Source organism: Eleutherodactylus coqui, chromosome 1 (genome assembly GCF_035609145.1).
Source record: "Eleutherodactylus coqui strain aEleCoq1 chromosome 1, aEleCoq1.hap1, whole genome shotgun sequence".
NCBI classification, from domain to species: domain Eukaryota; kingdom Metazoa; phylum Chordata; class Amphibia; order Anura; family Eleutherodactylidae; genus Eleutherodactylus; species Eleutherodactylus coqui.
In genome coordinates, this window is record NC_089837.1 from 399,732,257 (window position 1) to 399,759,156 (window position 26,900).

At 42.2% G+C, this 26,900-nt stretch overlaps 1 protein-coding gene across 1 annotated transcript in view; it reads left to right on the forward strand.

Moving 5' to 3' along the window:
* ITGBL1 (integrin subunit beta like 1) overlaps nt 1-26,900 on the forward strand; it is a 236,720-nt gene that overhangs the window by 58,396 nt on the left and 151,424 nt on the right. Inside the window, exon 3 of the mRNA XM_066580198.1 lies at nt 24,821-24,967. Coding sequence (XP_066436295.1) covers nt 24,821-24,967 — 147 coding nt within the window. The remainder of the gene's footprint in view (nt 1-24,820; nt 24,968-26,900) is intronic.

Below are 26,900 nucleotides of genomic sequence, written 5' to 3' on the forward strand. Positions count from 1 at the left end.
TGTTTCACCTGTTTGGCAGAAATACACTGACTGACTTGGCTAGGGTGCAGACGGTTTTCCATTGCGGTGTTTTACCTATCTGGCACAAATACACTGAATGACTAGGGCAGAAGTGTGGGCCGAGGTCCTGGGCGGGGTGAAACTCTGCCAAGTTTGGGCACTCTCTTTGCTTCCTGTTTAATTTTGTCCCTGGGTTCCTAGGGCTCGCCTATACTGTGGGTGCACAAAGGTTTCCCCATTGCATTATTCAGCTATCTGACACATACAAAGAATGAATTGGGCAGAAATGTGGGCCGAGGCGGAGGTCCTTGGTGGGGTGAAACTCTGCCATGTTTGGGCACTCTGATTTCTTCATGTGTAATACTTTCTTTGGGTTCCAAGGGCTCGCCTATGCTGTGGGTGCACAAAGACTTCCCATTGCGTTGTTTTACCTGTCTGGCACAAATACACTGAATGACCAGGCAGAAATGTGGGTCGAGGCCCTTGGTGGCATGAAACTCTGCTATGTTTGGGCACTCTGTTTTCCTCATGTATAATACCATGTTTGAGTTCCTTGGGCTCGCCTATGCTGTGGGTGCACAAAGACTTCCCATGGCAGTGTTTTACCTGTCTGGCACAAATACACTGACTGACTAGGGCAGAAATGTGGGCCGAGGCCGAGGTCCTTGGCGGGGTGAAACTCTGCCATGTTTGGGCACACTGATTTCTTCCTGTGTAATACCATCTTTGTGCACCGACAGCATAGGCGAGCCCAAGGAACTCAAAGACTTCACATTGCGATGTTGAGCTATCTGACACCTACACAGAATGAATTGTGTGGGGACACATAGATTTTCCATTGCTATGTAACTCGCGGCACCTTGGGTCACACAAGGTGGATGCTGGGACCGAGCCTGACCCTGGGCCTGCTCACGTACTTCCCACACAGAGTATTGCTGCATTGTGGAGATGTGTAGAAGTGCTGTCACCTGAGTCCCCTTTATGATCACGTTTGCGGCTCCTGACAATTTTGTGACGGAGGTGGCACGGGATTGGAATGATGATCGTACGTCAACTTATCATCAATTCTCAACAGAATTGTGGGCTATCGCCCACACTTTTGAAGAGGGTCACTGCCTAGTCCTGCCAACCCTCTGCAGTGCCTCCGGTTACTCCTCATCCATTACGCACCTATAAATAGACATGAGGGTGGTGTGGCTATGAAGCGAGCATGTGGCATAAAGCCAACTGAACGCTGCGCAGGGAAAATTTTGTGTGCACTGTGGACGCAGGGTCGTGCGGAGGGTTGGACAGCAATGCAAGCATGTAACCCAGGAAAAGAGGCAGCGGTGTCACCCACAGGCAGTGATTGTCCTTGGTTGCAGGTAGTGTGGTGCTATTTAAAATGTGCAAGCACATGTGCCTTGCTAATGAGGGTTTATTCCAAGTAAATTGTTAGGGGGGTGACCGCCAGGCTCTTGCCCCCATTTTGGCTTAATAGTGGGACCTGGGAGCCTCAGATGCATGCTGCCCCTGCCCTTCCCTATCCGTTTCTGTGGTGTTTCCATAAATTTCTGATGTTTTCTGGTGTTGCACAAGTCATCACATATGCGGAGCATCGGTCCCATACAAAAATGCTCGAGTACCCCATTGACTTCAATGGGGTTCGTTACTCAAAACGAGCTCTCGAGCATTACGAAAAGTTCGACTCGAGTACCGAGCACCTGAGTATTTTGGTGCTCGCTCATCTGTAGACACGATCTTTTCACATGGCTATAATGTGCTAAAAGCTCGATTGTGTGAACCAGGCCTTAAGGGGGAGCAAAAGGCTGTCATGTCTAAGAAATTTCAGCTATGCCTCCTCCCTTCCCTTTACATTACTGTCAGCCTTTGTTCAGCTGTCCAGTGGTACACATGCACCATTAAACATATAACATTTGTGACAATGCAGTAGCAATAGTGGCCTGTAGGGGTCTCTGAGCACAGTTGCAGAGTTTGGTTTAGTTGACCTGTACCTGTAAGAGTGCGGCTACACAGGTTAAATTTCCCCTCCCTCACAAGCTCAGTGTCCTTTGAAGCCTGTGGTGCTTATGTCCATTGTGGCCTGTGAGGCCTGAGGTCTATGTAGACTTGGTACTGATCTGTGAAAGACCTGGAAGCACGGAGTGGACAGAGGGTAGTCGGTCCCTCGCTCATCGCCTGTTAAGGTGAAGTCACGTTCCTGGAAGGTACACTGAAAGAAGTGGTATGCGTTGCTGTGTGCACTGTGACAGGCAACAGTGTAAAGTTGCATATGATAGGCTGGACTATATGTATGCTGAACACGTTTGCCGTGCTATGTTGAATTAAACGCTGGAGGAACCAGCATTTGGACTTTACCTGATGTTTCTTGATGCCACGCCTGGGCAGTGGACAGTAAGCAAGAGATCCTGGGCAAGTAACCCCCACTTGCTTCACATTATATGGAGAAACAACATATAACAGACAAATAAACAAACATGAGCCCATTTTATATTTTTAAAGCACCAAAAAATAGATTTTTCATCAAAATTCACAAAAGTGAAAGCTACCAAAACTCAAGCTCAGCCTCCCCCCCCTCCATGTTGATCCAGAGGAAGGCAAACACCAACAATGAGGCAGAAGCCAATTTACATAGAGTTCCATAATCTTACAGTACAGAACCCTCTTCTGTGTTTGTGATGAAATCTTCTTCTAAACGTAGAGGATGCCTTTTGTTACCGTCGCAGTCCTGGGTAGAAATAGATCATGGGAGAGATCCTTGTATTGTCCCCTCATGTATTTATACATAGCTATTTGGTCGCCCCTTAACTGTATTTTTTTCTAGGGTGAATAATCCCAATTTTGATAGCTTCTCTGGGTATTCCAGTCCTCACATTCCATTTATTCATCTAGTTTTCCTTCTTTGAACCCTCTCAAAGTACTGGTGTCCAGAATTGTACAGTATTTTATGTGAGGCCTAACAAGTGCCTTATATAGTGAAATAATAGTGTTCTCGTCCCTTGCCCCTACCTCTTATAATGCACCCCAAGACTTTATTTGCTTTTGCAGCTGCTGACTGGCATTGATTGCTCTAGTTAAGTCTACAGTCCACAAGTGTCCCCAGGACTTTTTCCATCTCACTTTTCCCTATCAGTACCCCATTTAGTGTATATTGGTGACATCCGTTTCTCCTGCCCATGTGCATCACCTTACATTTATCAATATTGAACTTGCATATACTATTTTTCTACCCAAGCCCCCAGCTTATCCAGGTCTGTTTCCAGCCGCACATAGTCCTCCGCTGTATTATCTTGTATAATTTTGTCTCATCTGCAAATATCAATATTTTACTGTGCAGTCCCTCTATCGGGTCATTGATAAATATAATGAACAGATTGGGACCTAATACTAAACCCTGTGGCACCCCACTAACAACAGTGGCCCAATCAGAGTACGAACCACTAATTAGCACCCTTAGCTTTCTATCTCCGAGTCAGTTCTTTACCCACCTACACACGTTTTCGCCCAGACCGAGCTGTCTCCTTTTATATATTAACTAGAGATGAGCGAACCTACTCGTTTCGAGTAATTACTCGATCGAGCACCGCGATTTTCCAGTACTTCAGTACTCGGGTGAAAAGATTCGGGGGGCGCCGGGGGGCGGGGGGAGGCGTGGCGGAGCGGGGGGGAGGAGCGGGGAACAGGTGGGAGCCCTCTCTCTCTCCCTCTCCCCCCCACTCCCCGCTGCAACCCCCCCACTCACCCACGGCGCCCCCCGAATCTTTTCGCCCGAGTACGGAAGTACTCGAAAATCGTGGTACTCGGGCGAAAAAGGGGCGTGGCCGAGTAGGCTCACTCATCTCTAATATTAACCTATGATGTGGCATGGTATCAAATGCTTTAGAGAAATTCAGATATACAAGATCAATGGTCTCATCCAGGTCCAGCCTAGAACTTACTGAGTTGTAGAGGTTGATCAAATTGCTTTGACATGATTGACCCCTCATGAACCCACGCTGATGGGCAGTTATACTGTTGTTTTCCTTGAGGTATTCCAGGATGGCATCTCTCAAAAACCCATCTGTAATTACCAGGCTCTCTTCTTGATCCCTTTTTGTGTATTGGAACCACATTGGCAATGCACCAATCCAGTGGTACAACCCCAGTCTCAATAGAGTCTCTATTTATAAGAAATAGCAGTCTGTCTATCACGTCACTTAGTTCCCTTACAACCCTTGGGTGTATTCCATCTGGACCTGTCGATTTGTTGATTTTGATATTTTTTGGCGAGGTCTGCACCTCTTCCTGTGTGAAGGCCCTTTTACACATAAGGATTATCGTTCAAACGCTCGAAAATTAGCTATAATCGTTACATGTAAACGCGAGCACTATTCGTTCAATTATCCTTAGCCAAGGTTTTTAGGCTGGTATAAAATCCATAGTTTAGTCACTGGAATTTCTTTCAGTTTGAATGCAGTTTATTTAGTGTTTCCAGGGGCTAAGCTACAGCTTTGCTTTGCATATTTAATAAATACAGTATTTACTTAACCTTGAGGAACCCTAAGGAGAACAATGGAATGTGCTGGCCAGATGTTTGCTGAGTTGGGCGAAGTGTTTATGCAATAGCAATGGCCTAAACACACGCCCCGCTGAGCAAACAACTCATGGAGGAAAACACAGAAGATTACAGTAATTCATTTGTTATTCAAAAATGTCCGCAGCAAGCTTGAATTTCGGTCAATCTTTCGGCAGTTTGAGTGATTATCTTTGCGTGTAAAAGGCCTTTAGGCAGGTTACATTTAGTGGTGGGGGTGGGGGTTCATTTTATCCCCTTGCATCTCATGTGACATTTCTTTTGTGAATATACTTGAGAAAAAAACTATTTAATCGGTTCACCTTTCCCCCATCATCTTCTATGACTTCTCCTGCATTATTTGTTAAAGGGACAGTACTTTCAGTGCAAATTCTTTTATCGTTTATATAATTGAAAAATTGTTTAGGGTTATTTTTGCTCTCTTTGGCAATCAGTCTCTTTGCCTACTTCTTTTAAGTTTTTATCTTTTTCTTACATATTTTTTTCCCTGTATGTTTTTAGTTCTTCTTCATTGCCTTCTTGTTTTAGTAATTTAAATGCTTTCTTTTCTTCACTTATTGCCCCCTTACAGTCCTGTTGAGCCACATTGGTTTCCTTCTATCCATAGTTCTTTTGTTTTTAAAGAGTATGAACTGCTCACATGATGCATTTCGAATGTTTTTAAACTTTTCCCACTTGTTGACTATACCGTTATTTTTGAGGACATTGCCCCATTTAATGTTGCCAAGAGTAATTCTGATCAAAGTTTTACATCATTGAACAACAATTTTGCCATCCCACTCCTTCCATACACAACTTGATTGCTAAACATATTTTCAGGTAAATGCCTAACAGCTATTGTACTCAAGCATAATATTCCCACGCTCTACCGCTTTTCACACCTTACTTCTCCATAGGCAAGCCACTCCCAGCCTGCAGTCCCTCGCTAAGCAATCAATCCATGTAAACAAACAGGTAGCCGATTATAAAGGCTAAGCAAGTAAATTGCTATAGCCAACTTTTCTACTTTTTATCTAGTCTAATTTTAATATAAAATGCCTTGTGTGCTTCATTGTGCTTGGATACTGTATAATGCTGACTTTTGAATGCTGTATGCTACTGTTTTTTGAGTTTTACTGTATATGGCTCTGTTAGTAAAGTTCTGACGTGTATGCAGATGCTATGATATTGACTTTGGTAGTATTTCATGTTATTACTATTGTTAGACTGCGTGGTTTGAGTATATGGTGTCTGTAGACTGGTGTATTTCGACACTTAAAAAGTCAAAAAAATCTTTCAGCATAAAATGAAATGGAGCTCTTCTGTGCCCTCCTTATAATGTTCCTTATGAGGGCCATGAATATTTTGTATGTTGGTAGGCCTTTGCTACAGAATTGCAATCAGCTTTGTAGGACCTCATTATAAAAATACTTAAAGGTTTTTTTTCCAGCTGTAGATGAAATATTTGAGAAGGTGTTTGCATGCTGTCAGTGGAGATATATACACTCCTAGAACACCAGGTTTTAATGGGCCTACTCCTTTAAGCAACAACCTAAATTAGATGACTGTTCGGGCAGAATTCATTATGTATCTGTGATGCTGTGCCACTTAAATGTATGTTTGTGAGAATAACAGCATGAAGGGGCTGATTAATTCAATTATGCCACCCACACTTACTCATTGTTTTTTACCGTCGTGAAAAAAGATGTACCCTGTACCAGAACAAACTAAAACAATCTGTTCCACTTTATTTGGGTATTTTCTTTAAGTGGAGAATTGGTAAGTTGTTTTTCTATTTGTAGATAACACTAAATTATATAGTTGTTTCTCATCAGTCATGTTACATTTCATGCAAACACAGCAAATGTATAATCTGAAAGTAATTTAGTGTTTTCTGAGGAATTTGTAAAACACTTTGTGTGTAAAAGTGCTAGTAAAAATTGGGCTGCAAAAATAAACTTTGTTTCCTAGTGGTTGTATTCAGAAGCCGTCCTATGCAAAAGGACAGTGAGTTTGATATTATACAGTAAGGAAAGTGTAAGCGGGCGGTACTGCCCTTTTACAAATGTAACAACAACAATGCAGAAGGCGCAATACCCTACTTATGTAGTACACTATTTATGTAATGGTCTCTTCTAATAAACTTTCTATTAGAACAAAGCGCTATGTAATTAGAGTAGCATGCCAACCAGGGGTGTAGCTAAAGGCTCATGGGCCGGGTGCAAACATTTATCTTGTGGGCCCCCTAACTTCTCTTAATTCTTTAACACAGAGGTGTAACTTAAAGCTTCTGGGCCCCAATGTAAAATCTGTAACAGGGCCCCCAACTATAATGCTTTATTCATATTACTAGGGTTACCATATGGAGGAGAGAGGCCTTATGGGCTCCTTAAGGCTCCTGGGCCCGGGTGCAACCGAACTCCTGCATCTCCTATACTTTTACCAGTGATGCTACCTGTACTGTTTTGCTTGATACATATACTTTGTACATATTATTAGGCTGCTTTCAGGTGGTCGTATTTCAGCTCAGTATTTGGTCCATGTTTTGCGGACTGTGATGCAGAGCTGATGTAAATCTATGTATCTATTCGCTTGCGCGCATTTTTTCACATCTATTTTTTAAAACCGCAGCTTGACCTATATTTTTCTTATTTTGCCTCTATACTGCTATTATCTTCTTTTGGGCAAAAGAGATCACTAGGCAAAAAGAGATCAAATACTGCTGAATTACTGATGGCATATGGTTGTAATGTCAACAGACATGTTAGAATATGCTTGTTTGAGAGCAGGTGGAATCTCTGTGGGTAGAAATACAGGGAGGAAAAAATAACAAAATCCTGATAGGGGTCTTCTATAGACCACCAAAAGCAACAGAAGAAACTGATAACTTACTATTAAGGCAGATAGAAGAGGTGTCAAACCGCAATGAAGTAATTATCATGGGGGACTTTAATTATCCAGATATAACATGGGAGAACGAAACCTGCAAATCTCACAGGGGTGATAAGTTCTTGAGAGTAATTAAAGACAATTACCTGAACCAACTTGTGCAGGAACCAACAAGAGGGAGAGCCATTCTGGACCTAGTACTAACTAACAAACCGGAACGTATAAAGGGGTTGCAGGTTGAGGGGCACTTGGGGAACAGTGACCACAATATAATCAACTTCCAGCTGTCATTCAATAAGAAGCCTTATCAGGGAGCGACAAAGAAACAAAACTTTAGTAAAGCAAAATTTGATGAGCTTAGAACTACTATCGGTAACATTAATTGGGACAACATCCTCGAAAATAACGGTACGGAGGACAAATCTGAAAAGTTTAAAAGGATCCTAATCACCTCATGTGAGCAGTTCATTCCCTTTAAAAGTAAAAGAAACTCAACTAAAAGGAAACCAATGTGGCTCGACAAGACGGTAAGAGGGGCAATAAATGAAAAAAAGAAAGCGTTCAAACTACTAAAGCAAGAAGGCAGCGAAGAAGCGCTAAAATCATACAGGGAAAAAAACAAAATATGCAAAGATAAGATCAAAACTGTCAAGGAGGAAGCTGAAAGGCTGATCGCCAAAGAGAGCAAAAACAACCCGAAGATATTTTTCAACTATATTAACAGCAAAAGGATTTGCAGGGAGAGCACTGGCCCTTTAAAAAATAATGCAGGAGAGATCATTGATGATGACGGAGGGAAAGCAAATCTACTAAACAGTTTCTTCTCAAGTGTATTCACAAACGAAAAGAAAATGCCACACGAGATGCAGGGGAATAAAATGAACCCATCACAAAATACCTCATACCTAACGCAGGAGGAGGTGCGGAAGCGACTAAAGAATTTATAAATCGCTGGGCCCAGATGGATTACACCCAAGGATACTAAGGGAACTAAGTGACGAGATAGCTAGGCCGCTATATCTAATATTTCTAGACACTATCAAGAGAGGAGTAGTACCATTGGATTGGCGCATTGCCAACGTGGTTCCAATTTACAAAAAAGGGAGCAAAAGTGAGCCTGGTAACTACAGGCCAGTAAGTCTCACTTCAGTAACGGGAAAAATTTTTGAGGGGATTCTGAGAGACGCCATCGATGAGCACCTCAAGGAGAACAAGGGAATAACTCCTCACCAGCATGGATTCATGAAGGGTCGCTCATGTCAGACAAATCTGACCAGTTTCTACGATGAAGTAAGCTCTAAGCTGGACCAGGGAGAATCTATTGATCTCGTATATCTGGACTTCTCTAAAGCCTTTGACACCGTGCCACATAATAGGCTAATATACAAAATGAGGCAGCTCGGACTGGGCGAAAACGTGTGTAAGTGGGTAAAAAATTGGCTCAATGATAGAAAGCAGAGGGTGGTAGTAAATGGTTCGTACTCTGATTGGACCACATTTGCTAGCGGGGTGCCACAGGGTTCAGTATTAGGCCCCACTCTGTTCAACATATTTATCAATGACCTGATAGAGGGGCTGCACAGCAAAATATCAATATTTGCAGATGACACAAAATTATACAATATAATTAATACAACGGAGGACAATGTGCGGCTACAAACGGACCTGGATAAGCTGAGGGCTTGGGCAGGAAAATGGCAAATGAAGTTCAATGTTGAAAAATGTAAGACTATGCACATGGGCAGGAGAAACGGATGTCACCAATATTCGATTAATGGAGTACCGCTAGGAAAAAGTGATATGGAAAAGGATCTGGGGGTATTAGTGGATAGTAGACTAAACTGGAGTAACCAATGCCAGTCAGCTGCTGCAAAGGCAAATAAAGTCTTGGGGTGCATTAAAAGAGGTATAGGGGCGAAGGATGAGAACATTAACCTTCCATTATATAAGGCACTAGTCAGGCCTCACATGGAATACTGAATGGAATACTGCGTACAATTCTGGTCACCGGTGCCCAGGAAAGATGTCACAGTGCTTGAGGGGATTCAAAGAAGGGCAACTAAACTAATACATGGAATGACGGGACTGGAATACCCCGAGAGGCTATCAAAATTGGGATTATTTACTCTAGAAAAAAGACGGCTAAGGGGTGATCAAATAACTATGTATAAATACACGAGGAGACAATACAAGGATCTCTCCCAAGATCTGTTTACACCCAGGACCGCGACGGTAACAAGAGGACATCTGCTATGATTAGAGGAAAGTAGGTTTCATCACCAACATAGAAGGGGATTCTTTACTGTAAAAGCAGTTAGACTGTGGAACTCTCTGCCTGAGGAGGTGGTGATGGCAAAATCCATAGAGGAGTTTAAAAGGGGACTTGATGTCTTTCTGGAGAGGAAGGACATTATAGGATATAAATCTTAGGTTAATTGTCAATCCGGGTATACAGGCAGGTAGGAACTATTAGGGGTTGATCCAGGGAACAGTCTGATTGCCATTAGGGAGTCAGGAAGGAATTTTTTCCCCAAAAGGGCTAATTGGCTTCTGCTCTTGGGGTTTTTTGCCTTCCTCTGGATCAACACAGGAGGATAGACAGGCTGGACTAGATGGACATTGTCTTCATTTAGCCTTACATACTATGTTACTATGTTAAACAAATCTGTTAGTGTGCTGTTTGTGCATATCCGTTGTGTTGTAGTAATTGTGATCAACAACTTGTGATAAAATCCACAGGCTGCCTGTCCACGGGTGATGATCCGCTAGCGTCCACGAGCAGAGAATCATAGAGATTCTCCACTCGCAGGATTTAAATCGCGGCATGCCGCGATTTGCCGTGATTCTCCTCAGTGAGCCTATCTATCAGATAGGCTCACCTCGGAGACCTGTCGGCGCTCCCCCGCCTAGCAATATTCCACCTTGGCCGTGGACAGGGGCCTAAAGCAAAAAGGTAAATTTTTGATTGTTTGCTGCCCATCTTACACTTGGTGAACAAGAGAGCATCCCGATCTCAGAAACTTAGTATAATAGTCTCTTGCATATGACCATTTACAGAGATGAAGAAGCTTCTGTCACTTTATAGAGTACAGTAGTTAAAGGGTCTGTCTAACAATTTTTTTTTAAATAAGTGACTGTGTTATAAAATAATAAAATAAATCATACTCAACTCTCTTCTTACCACAGGAAATGCTGCAAATCTCATTCCGTGCAGATGCGCAGTACAGTTTTTTTTTTTAACTCCTGCTTTCCCGGGGAATTTCCTGCCTGTCCACAGTGACAACTGCGGGATGGGCCGCGGATTGGACAGCTTCCACTGACTTCAATGGAAACTGTCCTCACGGAAAACGCACTAAAATGGAAGAGTATATTTGTATCAGTTTATGGCCATTTTTGATTCCCTCAAGAATGGAATGAACTTCGGAGCAGGATTCTAGCATCAGTGGAAAATATGAAAGGTCTGAAGGAGGTAAGAGGGATGTCCTCTTGGCGTCATTTCTCTTCCTAAACATTTTTATTTTTATTTTAAACCTTCATAAAAATTTATATTCAGTAATTTGAAGGTGGCACTGCAGAAGTATTGTTCCATCTCCCTTGTATGCAGGTCTGAAGTAAAGATAACATGCATCATAAAACTGTCACATTCCTTAGCAGTGGACAGATTAAGGCCCCCTGTCCACGGACCTGTAAACCGCTGGCGAATCACTCCAGCTGACGCTTTCCATATCATTGTTATGGAAAGTGCCGCCCCCTGTCCACGAGCGGAGAATCATTGCGATTCTCCGCTCGTGGCGGGCAATTCGCAGCATGCTGCGTATTGCCCCAATTCTCTGTGGCTGGCCTATCTATCAGATAGGGCTGACTGGCGGAGATTCGGCTGTGGCTCCTGCTCCTGGGCGGCGGCTCCCATGGCGGAGATCTGCCGTGGGACTTCACAATGCCCGTGGACCTTAGTGTTTACCTCTCTGCTCATCTTGCTTGTTTGTTTGTTCGGTTTTCTGTAAGTTCAAATCAGTCTCCAATTTCATGTGTGAACACTTGTATTTAGGTCAAGAAGAGTGCCGTCTCTGTATATATATATATATATATATATATATATATATTTATATATATATATATATATATATATATATATATATATATATATATAAAATCTATAATCCAAAGATCTGAAAGCTTGCTTTATCATCATGTATTTTTGTTAGCCATTAATAGGCATCATATCTACAAGATTACTTGGTTTCTCTCACTGAGAGCAATCACACATTGCTCTTCTGGCTAACACTGTACCGAACCATTTTTTTTTTTGTTTTAAAAACTGTGTAATACTACTACATTGTACCCATATAATAAAGCCATATGTACCATTTAAGAGGAAAAATTTAGTACTTTATTGCACTGTAGAAAGCTGCAAATTAAGGCCACCTGCACATGCCGGGCAGAACGCCAGCACACATGCGCAGTAGAGAGGACGCCGCGCCGTTGCTATGCCAATGATGCGGCTCCAGTCGACCATTCTGCCTTCAATGGAAGCTGGCCATGTGTAGCCCGCACAAAATCGCAGCATGCTGTGATCTCCCCCCACGCTAGCAGAAAATCACAATTGATTTCTGCTCGTGGGCAGGAAATCGTGTTTTCTCATAGCACGCTGTGGGCTGGATTTGCTGCAGAATCCAGAGGTGGAATTCTGCCCCTGATTGTGCAATGCAAATCCACCCGTGTGCAGGAGGCCTAAGAAAGAGGGGACATCTGCAGCAATGTGTAAAAAAGACATCCTCATGCTGTTTGAGCTACCTGTACACCCTGTTCAAGCATTCCTTTAACCACACTACTTGTGAAGTCTGTTTCTAGAGGGGTAAGTGGAGGAAGATCTCAGCAGGGAAAGCAAGCAGTGGCTAAATGGCAAGGAGAAAACATGTGGTATCACACTGCTAAGTCACCAGGACAGGGAGATCACAGGAGTTTTCAATACAATCAGGATTGTATCTTCAAAATCAGGACTGTGGGCAACTATTGTGGCCCATTGCTGTTGTGTGTATCCAGAGCTGTCCTGTTTTTTTGTTTCCTCATGGCTTTGTCCAGTGTGAGTTCTGTATTTCCTGCACATGTGGGTCTGCATTCTTCCCCTGTCCATTGTCTACAGTAGCCACTTCATATTCTCATAGCTATGTTCTGCACACAATCCCTCCTCTGCTGCAGCAGCATGTCAGCGTGGTTAGTACTCCAAAGCAGGCTTGCTACTTTATTAGAAAACCACCCTTTCATGAATAGAGCTTTCCTGTATGCATAAACACAGCTGAACAGCACTGCAAATATATGAAAAGCATGGATGCACGCCTCCTCTGTGGGAATAATCCTGATTACTCGGCCATATAGATTATCAGAAGTAGAAGGCAGCTTCCAAAGGGCGGTGTCAAAAATTGATATTTTTTTTCCAAAATAGCAGGTTCGGCTGAGCACAGATTGAAAAATACCTGCAGAATGATTTCAACACCTACTGAAATCTATGCCATGATGAATTGCTGGGGTTCTGAGGGCCAAGGGATGTGCTACTAGATATGGGTCTCTAACAGAAGTGGTCATCCAGTGGGTATTATTGTATCTTGTCACCACCGGAAGTGTGGGTGGTGGCAAGATACAGGCTGCTTGACAGCCTGACAGTAGATAGCACAAGAAAGTTGCTCATCCGTTCACCCGTACTGCTTCCATTCTGTCTCCCGAGTCTGGTTACCACTTGAATAGCTTTGCTGCTCAGTCCTCAGTGGCCACAGACAAAAGGTTAATTGAAGAAGTTGCTATTGCTTCTGGATAATATCCACTTTTGCAATAGCAACTTCTTCAATTAACTGCTTGACAGCCTGGGCATGCCCCCAGTTTTTAATTGGCTGCAGGGCTGCCTCCCTTTGCGCGGACTTTCAGGTCCTGGCACTGAGTAACAGCGGCTTATCTGGTACCACAGCAGCTTCTTCTTATCCGGCAGCGAAACCGGCTTCCCTGCATTAGCAGCACACGTGGGACCAGAGAGCAGCGGCGGTCAGTAAGGGAGTGGCGGCGCAGCATTGGCCAATGTTACTGCAGTGTCCCCGCTCCCCTCCAGCCTTCCCCACAGCATCCTTGTCCCCCTTCCTCGCTCTCCCACAGTGCTGTGGTGTCCAGTCCCTGATGCCGTGCCACTGCTCCCTCAGTCTCTCCAGCCGCCACTCTCTGAAGCCGCTGTCACTGCCGCTGGATACTAAGACGAAGCCGCTGGGGAAGCTACTGACAGCTCCTTCAGGTTCCTTCAGATGGCATGTTTTTGTGCACGCAAAATCTGCATTCGCAAAACACAGAAAATAAAACCCATTGATTTCTATGGGTTCGTTCTCGAAGTGTTTTTTGCACAAACAGGTTTTGCAAGTGCAAAAAATAGGACCTGCTCTATTTTGCTGCGCTTTGTGCAGCGAAACTGCCATAGACGTCTATGGTAGGGGCGAAATTACGCAAGAGGAAGTGTGTGCCATTGCGTATAGCACAGGAAAAAAAGGCAGCCGGACCTCATGTAGTCTTTAGTAGCCAATCAATTCCATGGAAAGGTACTGTCATGCGCTCGTGTGAACTGTCCCTGCGCACGCGAAAAGTACAGTTATAAGCGCTGACAGGCGCACAACACCCTGATTACCTAGCTCTTCAAACATCATTCTTGTGCAAATATGCTGTACTGCAGTGAGCGTATTTGCGCCAATGCTCATCTGAAGCCACCCTAACAGTCAGTAAAACGTAGAGCTGCTCTGAGGGCTGTCTGAGTGCGGTAATTGTAAAAGCCATGCAGATTTTAAGGAACACTGGTCCCTGCAATGACAGCTAGAATAACCAGGACAATAGTTTCCAGAATGACAAGTAATCCCTTACCCACACGATAGGCGATAGCTTGCTGATCAGTGGGGTCTCACCTCTGCGATCTCAAGTACGGGACTCCCGTGTCACTCCTGCTCTCCTATCACTGAGGGGGTTGCTTTTTTCCCAAGATTGACATCACTCTGAATGGACTGTTGGCCGAACATGCGTGGTCAGCGCTCCAGTCATTTCAATGGAACTGTTGAGATCCCCGAGCACTACCTACGGATAGGGGATCACAAGATTCTGGTAAAATCCCTTTAACTATGCTACTCTATAATAAATTCTGTTTTCATGTATCAATTATTGTTGTGATGTGTATGTTTCTGAGCTACGCTAGCAACAATAGACCAATGCAGATGCATTCAATATTGAATGATAAAGGGTTCATCTATTGATGAAATAGTCATTCATCCATTTGACTGATTTGTAATATGTCAAGGATTGTCATAGTTCTAACGTTAAAGCTATATAGACATATAATGGAATTTCCACAGCGGAAAATCTGCTTTTGTGGATCCACGTCAAAATCTACATCAAAATCTGTGTAAAAATGTGTAATGTAGCACATGTATTTTGACTGTGCTGCTTACGTAATGGCGTTAATATTTGCTGGCAGGTTCCCTTTAAATAGTACAATAGTTGTAATGGTCAGAACTGATATGTATTGCTTGTAGCAATACTATAGAGTTGTCAATAGTTAATCATTTTGCTAAGGAAGTGGAATGTAAATTAACTGTTGTACATGGATTAAAATATGATGTTGCTATTTATGTGCTTTTTTAGCTAGGAAAGAGTTGTGCTTGCAAACTATCAGAAAATTAGAAAATTAGATTTCTTAATTTTTGCAAAAACAGTATATCATTAATATGGATCCTCCTATCTCAGCTGTGATGATGGATGAAGTTAATTTATCATTGTCTTCTAGAGGTTCTCCTATGTTCTGTTTTAACAGCGTGAGTCACATTTGTGGCAAACTGTGCCAGTTTTGTAATGCATTATTTGTACCCGACTAAAATTAGTTTTTATCTTACAAGCTATGAACACATTTGCACTGAATTTTTCATTGGCTTCCTAAATGCAAAATTAAGCAAAATTCTAAGTAGTCTACATTTAGCATTTCCTACCACAGTATTTTGATGCTGTATAGAGTGTTTGACTTCATCACACAATTGGCTGAATCCAACAGCACACTGCTCCTGACAATGTGGGCTCTCTGCTCTCCTCATCCCCTCCCTCAAGGTTAGAGATACAGATGTAGCCAAGCTTAAGGCTGGCTGCACACGGGCATATTTGGATTGCGGAATTCCGAGCGGGCATCCGCCTCCGGATTCTGCAGAAAATACCACCCATAGCATGCAATAGAAAAAACGCTTTTTCTGCACACCAGCAGAAATCAATTGCTCTTTTTCCACTCACAAAAGAAAAATTGCAGCATTCTCTATTTTTAAGCAGATTCCGTGCGGACGGCTTCTATTGAACTCAATGGAAGCCGTCTGACCCATGGCCCTTCCTCAATGACATTGCAGAAAGGTCGCAGGTACCTGTGTCATCGCACAAGAAAAACAGGGAATTAATTTAAAAAACTGTATTGCGCATGTCTGACGGCTCGCCATGCAGACCATCCGCAGTACAAAAAAGAAGAAGAAAAGACAGGTATGCGCGGGTGCTGGCTGGGCACAGGGTCTGATTCTACTGCTGGCTTCCTCATGCGTAATTCCACCCGGTTGTGTGCAGCTGGCCTAACATGACTGATAACTTTCTGTAACAAGTTAAAGGGGTTGTCCCGCGCCGAAACAGGGTTTTTTTTTTTTCAATAGCCCCCCCGTTCGGCGCGAGACAAACCCGATGCATGTGTTGAAAAAAAAAAAACGGATAGTACTTACCTGAATCCCTGCGCTCCGGTGACTTCTTACTTACCTTGCGAAGATGGCTGCCGGGATCTTCACCCTCGGTGGACCGCAGGTCTTCTGTGCGGTCCATTGCCGATTCCAGCCTCCTGATTGGCTGGAATCGGCACACGTGACGGGGCGGAGCTACGAGGAGCTGCTCTCCAGCACGAGCAGCCCCATTCAACACGGAGAAGACCGGACTGCGCAAGCGTGTCTAATCGGGCGATTAGACGCTGAAAATTAGACGGCACCATGGAGACGAGGACGCTAGCAACGGAACAGGTAAGTGAATAACTTCTGTATGGCTCATAATTAATGCACAATGTACATTACAAAGTGCATTAATATGGCCATACAGAAGTGTATACCCCAACTTTGTTTCGCGGGACAACCCCTTTAAGACATTACTATTGTTATCTTGTGATTGTTCCCAGTAAGAGAAGCAAGGTAATCTTGTAGATATGATACCTTTTAATGGTTAACAAAAATACATGATGTTATAGCGAGCTTTCGGTGGTTATTCACCCTTCATCAGGCTTAAATTAAACTACTTTGGATGCCACACAATTATAACACACAAATGCACTGGGGAGAGGGGACACCCCTCTTGATCTAAATTAATGTTCACACACAAAAAATTGAGACTTTAACACCAATCTAAGCAAATACATAGATGCTTAATCAGTCCACTGAGCTCAGGGATTTGACAGTTTTATGATATCTTTTATCTTTATTTAAACTGCACATGAAAAGATGGTAATACTAGCTCTACAGCACCACCTATTGGATGGCAACAATAGGTGAGGAAAAGACGGAATTAGCTGTGGCAAAACATTTTTGTGGTCATGGACATAACATAGAGCAGATGAGAGTTATCATACTGAAGAACAACTTCAAGTCACAGAGTCACAGAAGAATTTGGGAGTATAAATTTATGGCCATGTTTTATACCCTCAAGAATGGGATGAACCTCAGCCCAGGATTCTTGCATAAGTGGAGAATATGAAAGATCTGAAGGAGGTCAAGACCGGTGTCCTCTTCCCAACCATTGTCTGTTTTCTTTTGTTTTTTTCTTCATAAAAATTCAGAAATTGATTGTAAGAATGTTAAGTCTCAAATTTCTGTGTGTGAACATTTATTTAGATCAAGAGGGGTGTCCCCCCCCCCCTCTGTGTTTGTGCGTTATAAATGTATGCCATCCAAACGAGTTTCATTTTAGCCTGATGAAGGATGAATAACAGAGCCATCCGAAAGCTTGCTATAGCATCATGTATTTTTGTTAGCCAATAAAAGATATCATATCTACACGATTACTTGGTTTCTCTTACTGAGAACAATCATACTTTGTCCTACTGGCTAACACAGTACCAAACATTTTTATTGTTATCTTAACACAGCAAAATCCGTTATGAAACAACTACAAGGGTAAACAAACAGTGGCACAGAAATTTAACTTAACAGTCAATAACGAGAAGGGTTGTTGATCTGGGGATCTTCTGACTGACGATCTTGGAGTCAGGTAGGAACTTTTCAAATGTTGATCCAAGGATTATTCTGGCTGCAAAATGGAAGAAATTGGCTTCTGTCTAATTGTTTTTTTTTTGCCTTTCTCTGGATCAACAAGGGGGTTGGTGGGGGTAGAAACAGGCTGAACTGAATGGACATTTGTCTTTTTTCAGCCTAGTAAACTGTGTTACTATGTTTAAGGTAAATTTAGTTGCCTTAGTAACAGCAGAAAGGGGCGAAGAGGTTGTTGTCCGACAGAAACCTCCCTGCTCATCTTGCTTGAGGGAACATCATGGTTTGGGGCTGCTTAAATGCCTCAGGGCCTTAATGACTTGCAGTTGTTGAGGGAACAATAAAATTCTCAAGTGTGTAAAGACATTTTACAGAATAATATAAGGGCAGCAGTCCATGACATCGAGCTGAAGAAAGGTTGGGTAATGCAACAAAATAATGACCACAAGTACACACACAAACCAGACATGTAAATTAACAAAAAAAGGTTGAAAATGAAAATTTGTGTTTTGCTATGACCCAGTCAGAGACCTGACTTTAACCCTGTTGAAATGCTGTGGCATTAACCTGAAGGAGGGCTATGTATGTAAGGCATCCCAGAAATATTATTGAACTGAAACACCTCCTCAACATTGTACAAATATTATTTGCAGCAATAGGAAATGATTAGTGAGGTGATTGTCGTTGAAGTGGATCTTCAGGTTAGCAAATTCAATGGTTCACTTACTTTTTCTCACAGCACAATGGATGTTTATTTAGTGTGTTCAATAAAACACATGAACAGTTTGACTGTTTGTGTGTTATTAGTCTAGTTAGATTGTGTTTATCTATAATTGCAATGGAGATAACAATCAAACCGCATTTTATTATTAGCAATCAATGTAAAAATCCAGATCATTCCAAAAGGTTCACTTACTACTTCTTGCAGCTGTGCATGAGACATTCCCTTTAAAGTTATCTGATTCACATAAGAAAGCAACTTGTAGATTAATGTTTATTTTCTCTTAGAAAGAAGCATAATGTACAACATGGCTCTGGCCTTGGGCTAATCATTTTAGAGTCTATTACTTCTATGGAGATTACATTGTAGAGAACAGCTTTTACGAAAAATGTTTTATTTAAGCTTCCTACCATATCATAAGGGAAGCGTTTTACAATTATATCCAGTATGATTGCCCTTTTTATACTCTATACTGTGACCTCTGGCAAATACTTGTATATTACAATATGGCTTAAGGATATAACAAAGCTATCAGAGATTTATGTAATGAGATTTTTTTCAAAAAAACATAATTATTTTAACAACATGATAACTGACCTTATTATGTACATAAAACCAATAACACAAAGTATGAAAAGCACAAGCGTACCGTGCTTACTATGAGAGCAGCGGGACAGTTTAAAGGTCACAGCTTTATGCTGTAAAACCCTTGCTATCTTTTTTCACTATTTTTTACTATTTTTTTGCATTTGCCTATCAGCTCAAAAATATACCTATGATAGGATGAGCTTGGCACACCATATTATCAGAGGATCCTCTGGTTGGTCATGGTACTGAACTTATAATAGGCCTATCTGCAATAGAAGCAGAGGACATTCCAATTGTAGTTGATCACATGTTTACCACTTCCTTAAGTTATAGCACACCAAGAATGTATGCATACTGTTGTCTTATTGAACCATGTTGCTATGGAGCCATAATGTACCTCCATGCATTGCTAACTGTATACACTGGAACTCTTTAGAATATAAATTCCAGCATGTTTTACTGCATGTAATTAGTCTTATGAGTTCCAGACATGTTCTTTTTCCTTACAATTATGCAGTGTTTCAGACATCTACTAGCAAATTTTGCGTGTATTTGCGCATCCCCATCGACTTCTATGGGGACTTTTAGTCCACAAATGGGCAAGAAAATAGAACATGCTTTGGGAACAAAGTGTCTAGGAAAATATGTGCATGTGAACAAACTCATTGAAATCAATGGGTTCTATTCTCTGCATATTGTGCGCACAATGTTTGCATGCAAATATATCCGTGCAAAGTGAGTGTTAGTTAGGACACTGGCTATGTCAATGTGCAGCTGATTTTCTATAGTGAATTTTGGCGCAGATCCACGTCAAAATTGGCATATGGATTTCGCAACAGATTTTGGTGTGAATTTTGATGCAGATTTCACCCCCTCATTTGAAGATGTAAAATCCACAACGTTACAGATTTAAAATCTACACTGCAGATCATATTACGCTCCATATTTTTTTTTGCAGCATGTGGATGACATCTTTTTAAAATTCATCCACACTGCTAGCTGTCGATGTAGCTGTCTGAGGGCTTGTTTTTGCGGGACAAGTGTTTTTTAGTGATATTATTAAATGTATCATATAATGTACAAAAAAAGCTTTTAAAAATTACCAAGTGAAGTCAAATTGAAAAAGAAAGAAAACCACAATTTCGCCATCTCTGAGGGTGGTATTGTTTCTACAACGTACACACTGCGACAAAATGACATGATAACTTTATTCTATGGGTTGGTATAATCACAATAATACCAAATGCACTTGGTTTTATTTTTTGTTGTACTATTCATAGACATTTATTCATGGAAGCCCCTGAGACCTTCAAGAGGCCCTGGGCTGCCATGGCACCCCGCAATGTCATTGCGAGGGGACTATTCGGGACCCCTGAACGCTGATTGTAGAATTTAAATGGTCAACAGCTGCAGCTAACGTGAGCGCTGATTGCAGCTGTTGCGGGCTGCTGTCAGCTGTCCTGCTCCATTCATACCTTGGTTCCCCATGACATAAATATATGTCCTGTGGAGTGGAGAAGTTTTAAGGGTCACATCACCTTTAATGCTTGGTGGCTCTGATTATCTTCACTTTGCCTATGTTTTATTGCCTTTTGCTAGTATAGCTTTCAGTAATACTGTATGCATCATTTAACTACAGTATATGCAGCACTACCCATCAGCTTAGCCTACTGATACCAAATTCTCAGCATAGCTAGCCAGATGGCTTGTACAACCGATCAGCTCATATTAATATAACAGCATGGGCTGGTAGGAAATGTACATTGCTATCTTTTTATATGATTTCATGGTATTTGCTCATGAACTACCACTCTTAGAAGTGTCAGATCCAGTCTAGTTGTCCTGAAATATTTTCATAGTATTTAGGATATGAGTACCTTACAGGGAAGTTAGACTACGTGGGATAATCAGGGCAATGATAATACTTTACTGCTCACTGGACCATTTGATGTAGTAGTTTTATCCTGAAGAGCTTTTGTTTCACCTGTGACTCACAGCCAGCTGTTACATGCTGAACATTCTTATTACATAATCTTAGAAAGAATTTTCTCAAAAAAATTGCAGTCAGTCCCCCGCACAAATCCTTCTTTTACATCCTACCACCATTTTTAGCTTCTCAAATATGGCAAATTTCCAAACAGTTTGCAAAGGTATCGGAAGCACCACGTATGGGGGTTAATGTGAGGCTTGTCATGGTGCTACATAAATGATGGACAATTCTGTAGTAGTGTTATCAAAAAAATGGTATGTATGATGAAAAACTTTGTGACTTGTAAATCTAAAAGCTTATTCAGACAGGCGTATATCGGTTGGGTTTTCACGCCTGGCCGATATATGCTGTCCGTCTCTGCAAAGGGAGAAGTGGGCCTGGCTGGGAGCTAGTGCACAGAGCTCCCGCCCACTCTCCACCCTCTCTCCGCCCCCTGCCGCTGCTTGCAATGGGTAGGGCGGGATCGGGCAGAGCCAAGTTTCGCCCTGTCCCCCCCCTCCCATTGCAAACAGTGGCGAGAGACGGAGAGGGGGCAGGAGCTCAGTGCACTAGCTCCTGGCCTTGCCCGCCTCCTCCACTTGCACAGAAGGACAGTGTATATCGGCTGGGCGTCAAAACCCGACCAATATATGCTTGTCTGAAGAAACCCTAAAAGTGTATTGGTAAAGTGGCTCTACATGGAACTACTCACTCAAATAATTGCACGATCGAGCGAATGTAAGTGACAATTGTTCCATGTAAACGGGCCCAATCAACAGGGTGATGAGGGACAGGCTATTTGCTTAGTTCTAGCTCACCTAAAAAAAAGTCGCTGGAGGATTAATTATCGTCTGGTGCAAACAGGCAGGTGTTTGTCTTTCAATGACTAGCCAATAATTCTGCAGGGAGCTACGTGCTTCAATGACTGTGAAAATGAACAAGTGAACAACAATTGTTTCGTGTAAAAGCACACAAACATCCGTCATTCGTACACTAACAACTCACGGTGGCAACTATTTTAAAAAACGTTTAGGTGGGGTGAAATAGGAAAAAAATCACAATTGTGCCATTTTTTGAGTTTAATTTTACAGTGTTTACTATGCGGTTAAAATGACATGTTAACTTTATTCTTTGGGTCAGCACAAATATGGAAATACCAAAATTTTTTCCTTTTTATTTTGTTTTATCACTTTAAAAATATTTAAAACCTTTTTGTTAATTGTGTTTTGCATTCTAGAAGCCATACTTTGTGAAGGTTTTTTTTTGGAGGGCTAGCTGTAGTTTGTATTGGGATGCATATGACATCATTTTATATTCCATTCTTGGTGGTGACAAAAAAAACAAAACCCCGCAATACCAGAATTGTGTTAACTGTTTAAGATTAATAATGTTAGCTTTTATTTGAACATGATACTAATTAATGCTCATTGCTTAGAGTTTAGATGTTAAATAGAGAAGATGTTTTATAAAATGTTAATTTATTTTGTTTTTAAATTATTTATCTTCCTTGAACTTACAACATTTTGATTACTTCTACAATATAATGCAATTCTTCTTTATTGCAGTGTATTGCTTCAGCGTTTTCGTTCTTTTGCATCCCACTTTAGCAGGGTGTAAACAAAGTAGTACAATAGCAGTTCTAGAGACCATCACTAGGTCTCTGTGTGCCAAGACAACTGAAAAGCACCCAAAAATCGCATTGCAGTGGGACATTTGAGTGACAGAGAGAACCTTCTCTGTCTGTCCAAATGTTTAAATGCTGCGGACAGCACTGACCGCGGCTTCTAAAGGATTAAGCCGGTGGGTGTTTGTTTTGCCAAATTGAAAGGCAACAAGTTCGGATACTGCTTTAAGAAAAACAGATGGATTGATGCAACTCAATTTTATTAATAAGATGATAATTGAACGAAATTATAAAATAGGAAGAAGCAGTGAAAGACAGAGAACCAATCCCATCTGTAGGAGCCTTCCTAATCATCATCTGTCTGGACATCAGCTTGACAAGCGGGCAGCGGAAGACAAAGAACTTCACTGTGAGAGAGCATTCCCTACTTACTGGTCAACGGCTTCTGTGCAACATGCACTATCTCCAATCTTTTATACACTATATAGGCCCATTTAGACTGGATATGTGTCGGGCAAACATCTGCCAGGAGCTAGTAGCGCTGGCTCACAGTGGGCCAGCTGAAGGAGATTTCTCTCCTCGCGCTCCCCCACCCCTCTCCATTGACACAACATAGCAATCATTCAGTACTGAATGGCTGCTATTTACATTGAGCGATTATCAACAATCAGCTCATTGTCCATTGTTTATGCAGTATACTGAACCGCCCCTGTGTTAAGTCAATGGAGAGCAGCGGGGATCTCAAGGAGAGAAATCTCCTGTAGCCTCCCCGCTGTGAGCCAGCGATACTAGATCCCATGCGGAAGCACGGAAGCGAGTATGTGGGGGGAAGAGTGTCGGGCATCATTTACCTGACACTCAACCCGTCTAAATGGGCCCTTAAATAGCTTAGTCATCTACTGTGCTCTAAGCTAGCATATTTGCATTGTAAAGAACAAAGGTTTGTTTCCCTGAAGTTATCACACATCTAAATTGGCCACATTTGGAGTGTAATAAAGTCTGGTCAAACAAGACCTTTCTTCAGACAATCGTGATGTTATCACAGGATTAACCAGGCTCAACAGGTCTCTTGGGCCGCCTGCACACAAACGGATTTTTGCTGCAGAATCCACGGCGGGCGTCCGCACCAGAGGTCTGCAGCAAATACCATCCATAGCATGCTATGGGAAATGGATTCTTTCTGCACTAGCGAAGGAAAAATCACAGCACGCTCTATTTTTACGTGGACAGCTTCAATTGAAGTGAATGGAAGCTGTCCAACCTGCAGCCCCTCCACAATTAAGATTGTGGACAGGTTGCGGATTCCACGTCATCGCCTAGCAAATGTCCAAGAAGAATAAAAATTTGAAGAAAAAATCTGTACTGCACATGTCTGACAGCGGCTCACCGTGACCATCCTCAGTACAGATGAAGAGGAAAAGAGACAAGTACACACAGACGCCGACTGCTGTTAGGGCCTGATTCCGCTGCAAGCTCCCGCATGCGGATGCTGACTCTGCCATGTACAGGCGACCTTACAGAGGTTCATAGTTCATACAATGAAACACTCATGGAAAATCAAATTATATAACCATTGTAGCTTATATTAACGGCTACTTAGACACAAGATGGCGGGCTGCAAATGGCCACTTTTATACATTTTCACCACAGTGTCATCTCTGTTTTACAGCTGGCTCCTGCCGCGTATAGAGCAGGCTCCACTTTTGAGCCTGTTCCATACAATCCCTGTGCACATCTACTGTACAGTGGATCTTTCGAAGGGGTTATAGATGGGATCACAATATCTCTCTTTCATGCCTAAGTAGCTTGTTCTTCTGCCCTCTGGTCCCACAGATGTTATGCATCGATAGTTTGCATATTTTTGTCTATATTTTGTGACTGCTGCTTCAAACTTATTGATTTTTTTTAATTATACTCGTATATCGATTTCTACTATGTTTTATGATGACGCAGTTGAGCCTAAAATTGACTTATTGACAACAGTTACTGCTATTTACTACTAATAGTTATAAAGATTGAAGATGTGGTATAAGATGGTAGAAAAAAACAAGAAGATTTCTAGCTGCTTATTGAGAGAAAATTTATGTATCGTGTTGAATTGACTGTTCATATTGCCCTGTTTATCCCCAGAGAAAAAAAAGCATAAAAACATAAATTGTGTTTGCTCTAAAAATATTCTTGTTTATTTTTTTAGGACACGGAACGTGTGACTGTGGAAAGTGCCAATGTGATTTTGGCTGGTCTGGAGAAGCTTGTCAATACCCAACTACTTGTGACCTGACACGAAAGCAAAGTAACGAAATGTGCAAAAATTCTCAAGGAGTCATTTGTTCAAATGCAGGTTTGTAAGTCATTTATACACGAAACACAAAGTTCTCTGAAATGTAACTTTTAGGTCACTGCAAACTTTTATATGTTATTATCACTAAAGTATTTTTCAAGGCTAGTGCACAATGTACTTTTCAAAAAATGCCAAGCTTCTACATAGGTTATTTCAGTGCATGTAATTCTAAGAGGAAATTCAGATGCTGTAATTTAATAAGAAAAGTAAGTGTGTTGAGCCTTCTGGAACTGACATAAACCCCAGCTGTGCATACTTTTATTTTTTTTATTCAAAAGATGCAGTAAGAATATTTTTCTGAATGCTTTATTAAAATAATCAGAGGTGATATGCACTGTAAAAGCATATGTAAAAGGAAATAATTTTACTTCTATATTTTTTTAAATTAACAAAATTATACTTTCATATTGTAATGTGAGGCCAGAATTATTGTAATTGGTTCATTTTTATAGTAATGTTTTATAGCACACCCTTAGGGCGCCTACACACGAGCGGAAAGTCCACGGCGGGATTTCCCATGGAATTTCTGCCCCTGGAAGCTGCCATAGGATTGCGTTAACAAATTCAATCCTATGCAGAAGGCCGCGATTTGGCTGCATGAAATCGCATGCTGCAAACAAATCGCGGCATGCTCTATTATACTCACTGGCTGCCGGCCCCGCTCTGCGCATGTGCCGGCTGCCCGACAGCCGGCACATGAAAGAGCCGGGGCCGCTGGAGAGGTGAGTGCCCGCGCTGCTCTCTGTAGACGCTCGGGTCGGGTACCGCTGCGAGAATTCTCGCAGCCGGATCCGACCCAGCCGTCTGCAGGCGGCCTTAAAGGGCCACTCTGGTGAAAACATTTTTCTATCCCTGCCTACCTCACCTTATTTACTGTCACACTTTGGAGGTCTAAACTAAACTTTAGTTAAGCAAAATTTGATAAGCTCAGAGCTACTATCGGTAACATTAAATGGGACAACATCCTCAAAAATATCAGTACAGAGGACAAATGGGAAAAGTTTAAAAGGATTCTAATCACCTCATGTGAGCAGTTCATTCTCTTTAAAAATAAAAGAATCTCAACTAAAAGGAAACCAATGTGGCTCGACAAGACGGTAAGAGGGGCAATAAACGAAAAGAAGAAAGCGTTCAAACTACTAAAGCAAGAAGGCTGCGAAGAAGCGCTAAAATCATACAGGGAAAAAAACAAAATATAATATACAAAATGAGGCAGCTCGGATTGGGTGAAAACGTGTGTAATTGGGTAAAGAAAGGCTCAATGATGGAAAGCAGAGGGTGGTAATAAATGGTTCGTACTCTGATTGGACTACAGTCACTAGTGGGCTGCCACAGGGTTCAGTATTAGGCCCCATTCTGTTCAATATATTTATCAACGACCTGATAGAGGGGCTGCACAGCAAAATATCAATATTTGCTGATGACACAAAATTATACAATATAATTAATGCAACGGAGGACAATGTGCAGCTACAAACGGGCCTAGATAAGCTGGGGGCTTGGGCAGAAAAAAGGCAAATGAAGTTCAATATTGAAAAATGTAAGATTATTAGAGATGAGCGAGCATACTCGCTAAGGGAAATTACTAAATCGAGCTTTGCCCTTAGCGAGTACCTGATCGCTTGGAAGAAAAGGTTCGGCTGCTGGCGGCGGGCGGGGAGTGGCGGGGGAGAGCGGGGAGGAACGGAGGGGAGATCTCTCTCTCCCTCTCTCCCCCCCCCCCGCTCCCCCCTGCTCACTGCCGCAACTCACCTCTCACCCGCGCCGGCAGCCGAACCTTTTCTTCCGAGCGGGCAGGTACTCGCTAAGGACAATGCTCGATCGAGTAATTGTCCTTAGTGAATATGCTCGCTCATCTCTAAAGATTTTGCACATGGGCAGCAAAAACGGATATCACCAATATTCACTTAATGAGGTACCACTAGGGAAAAGT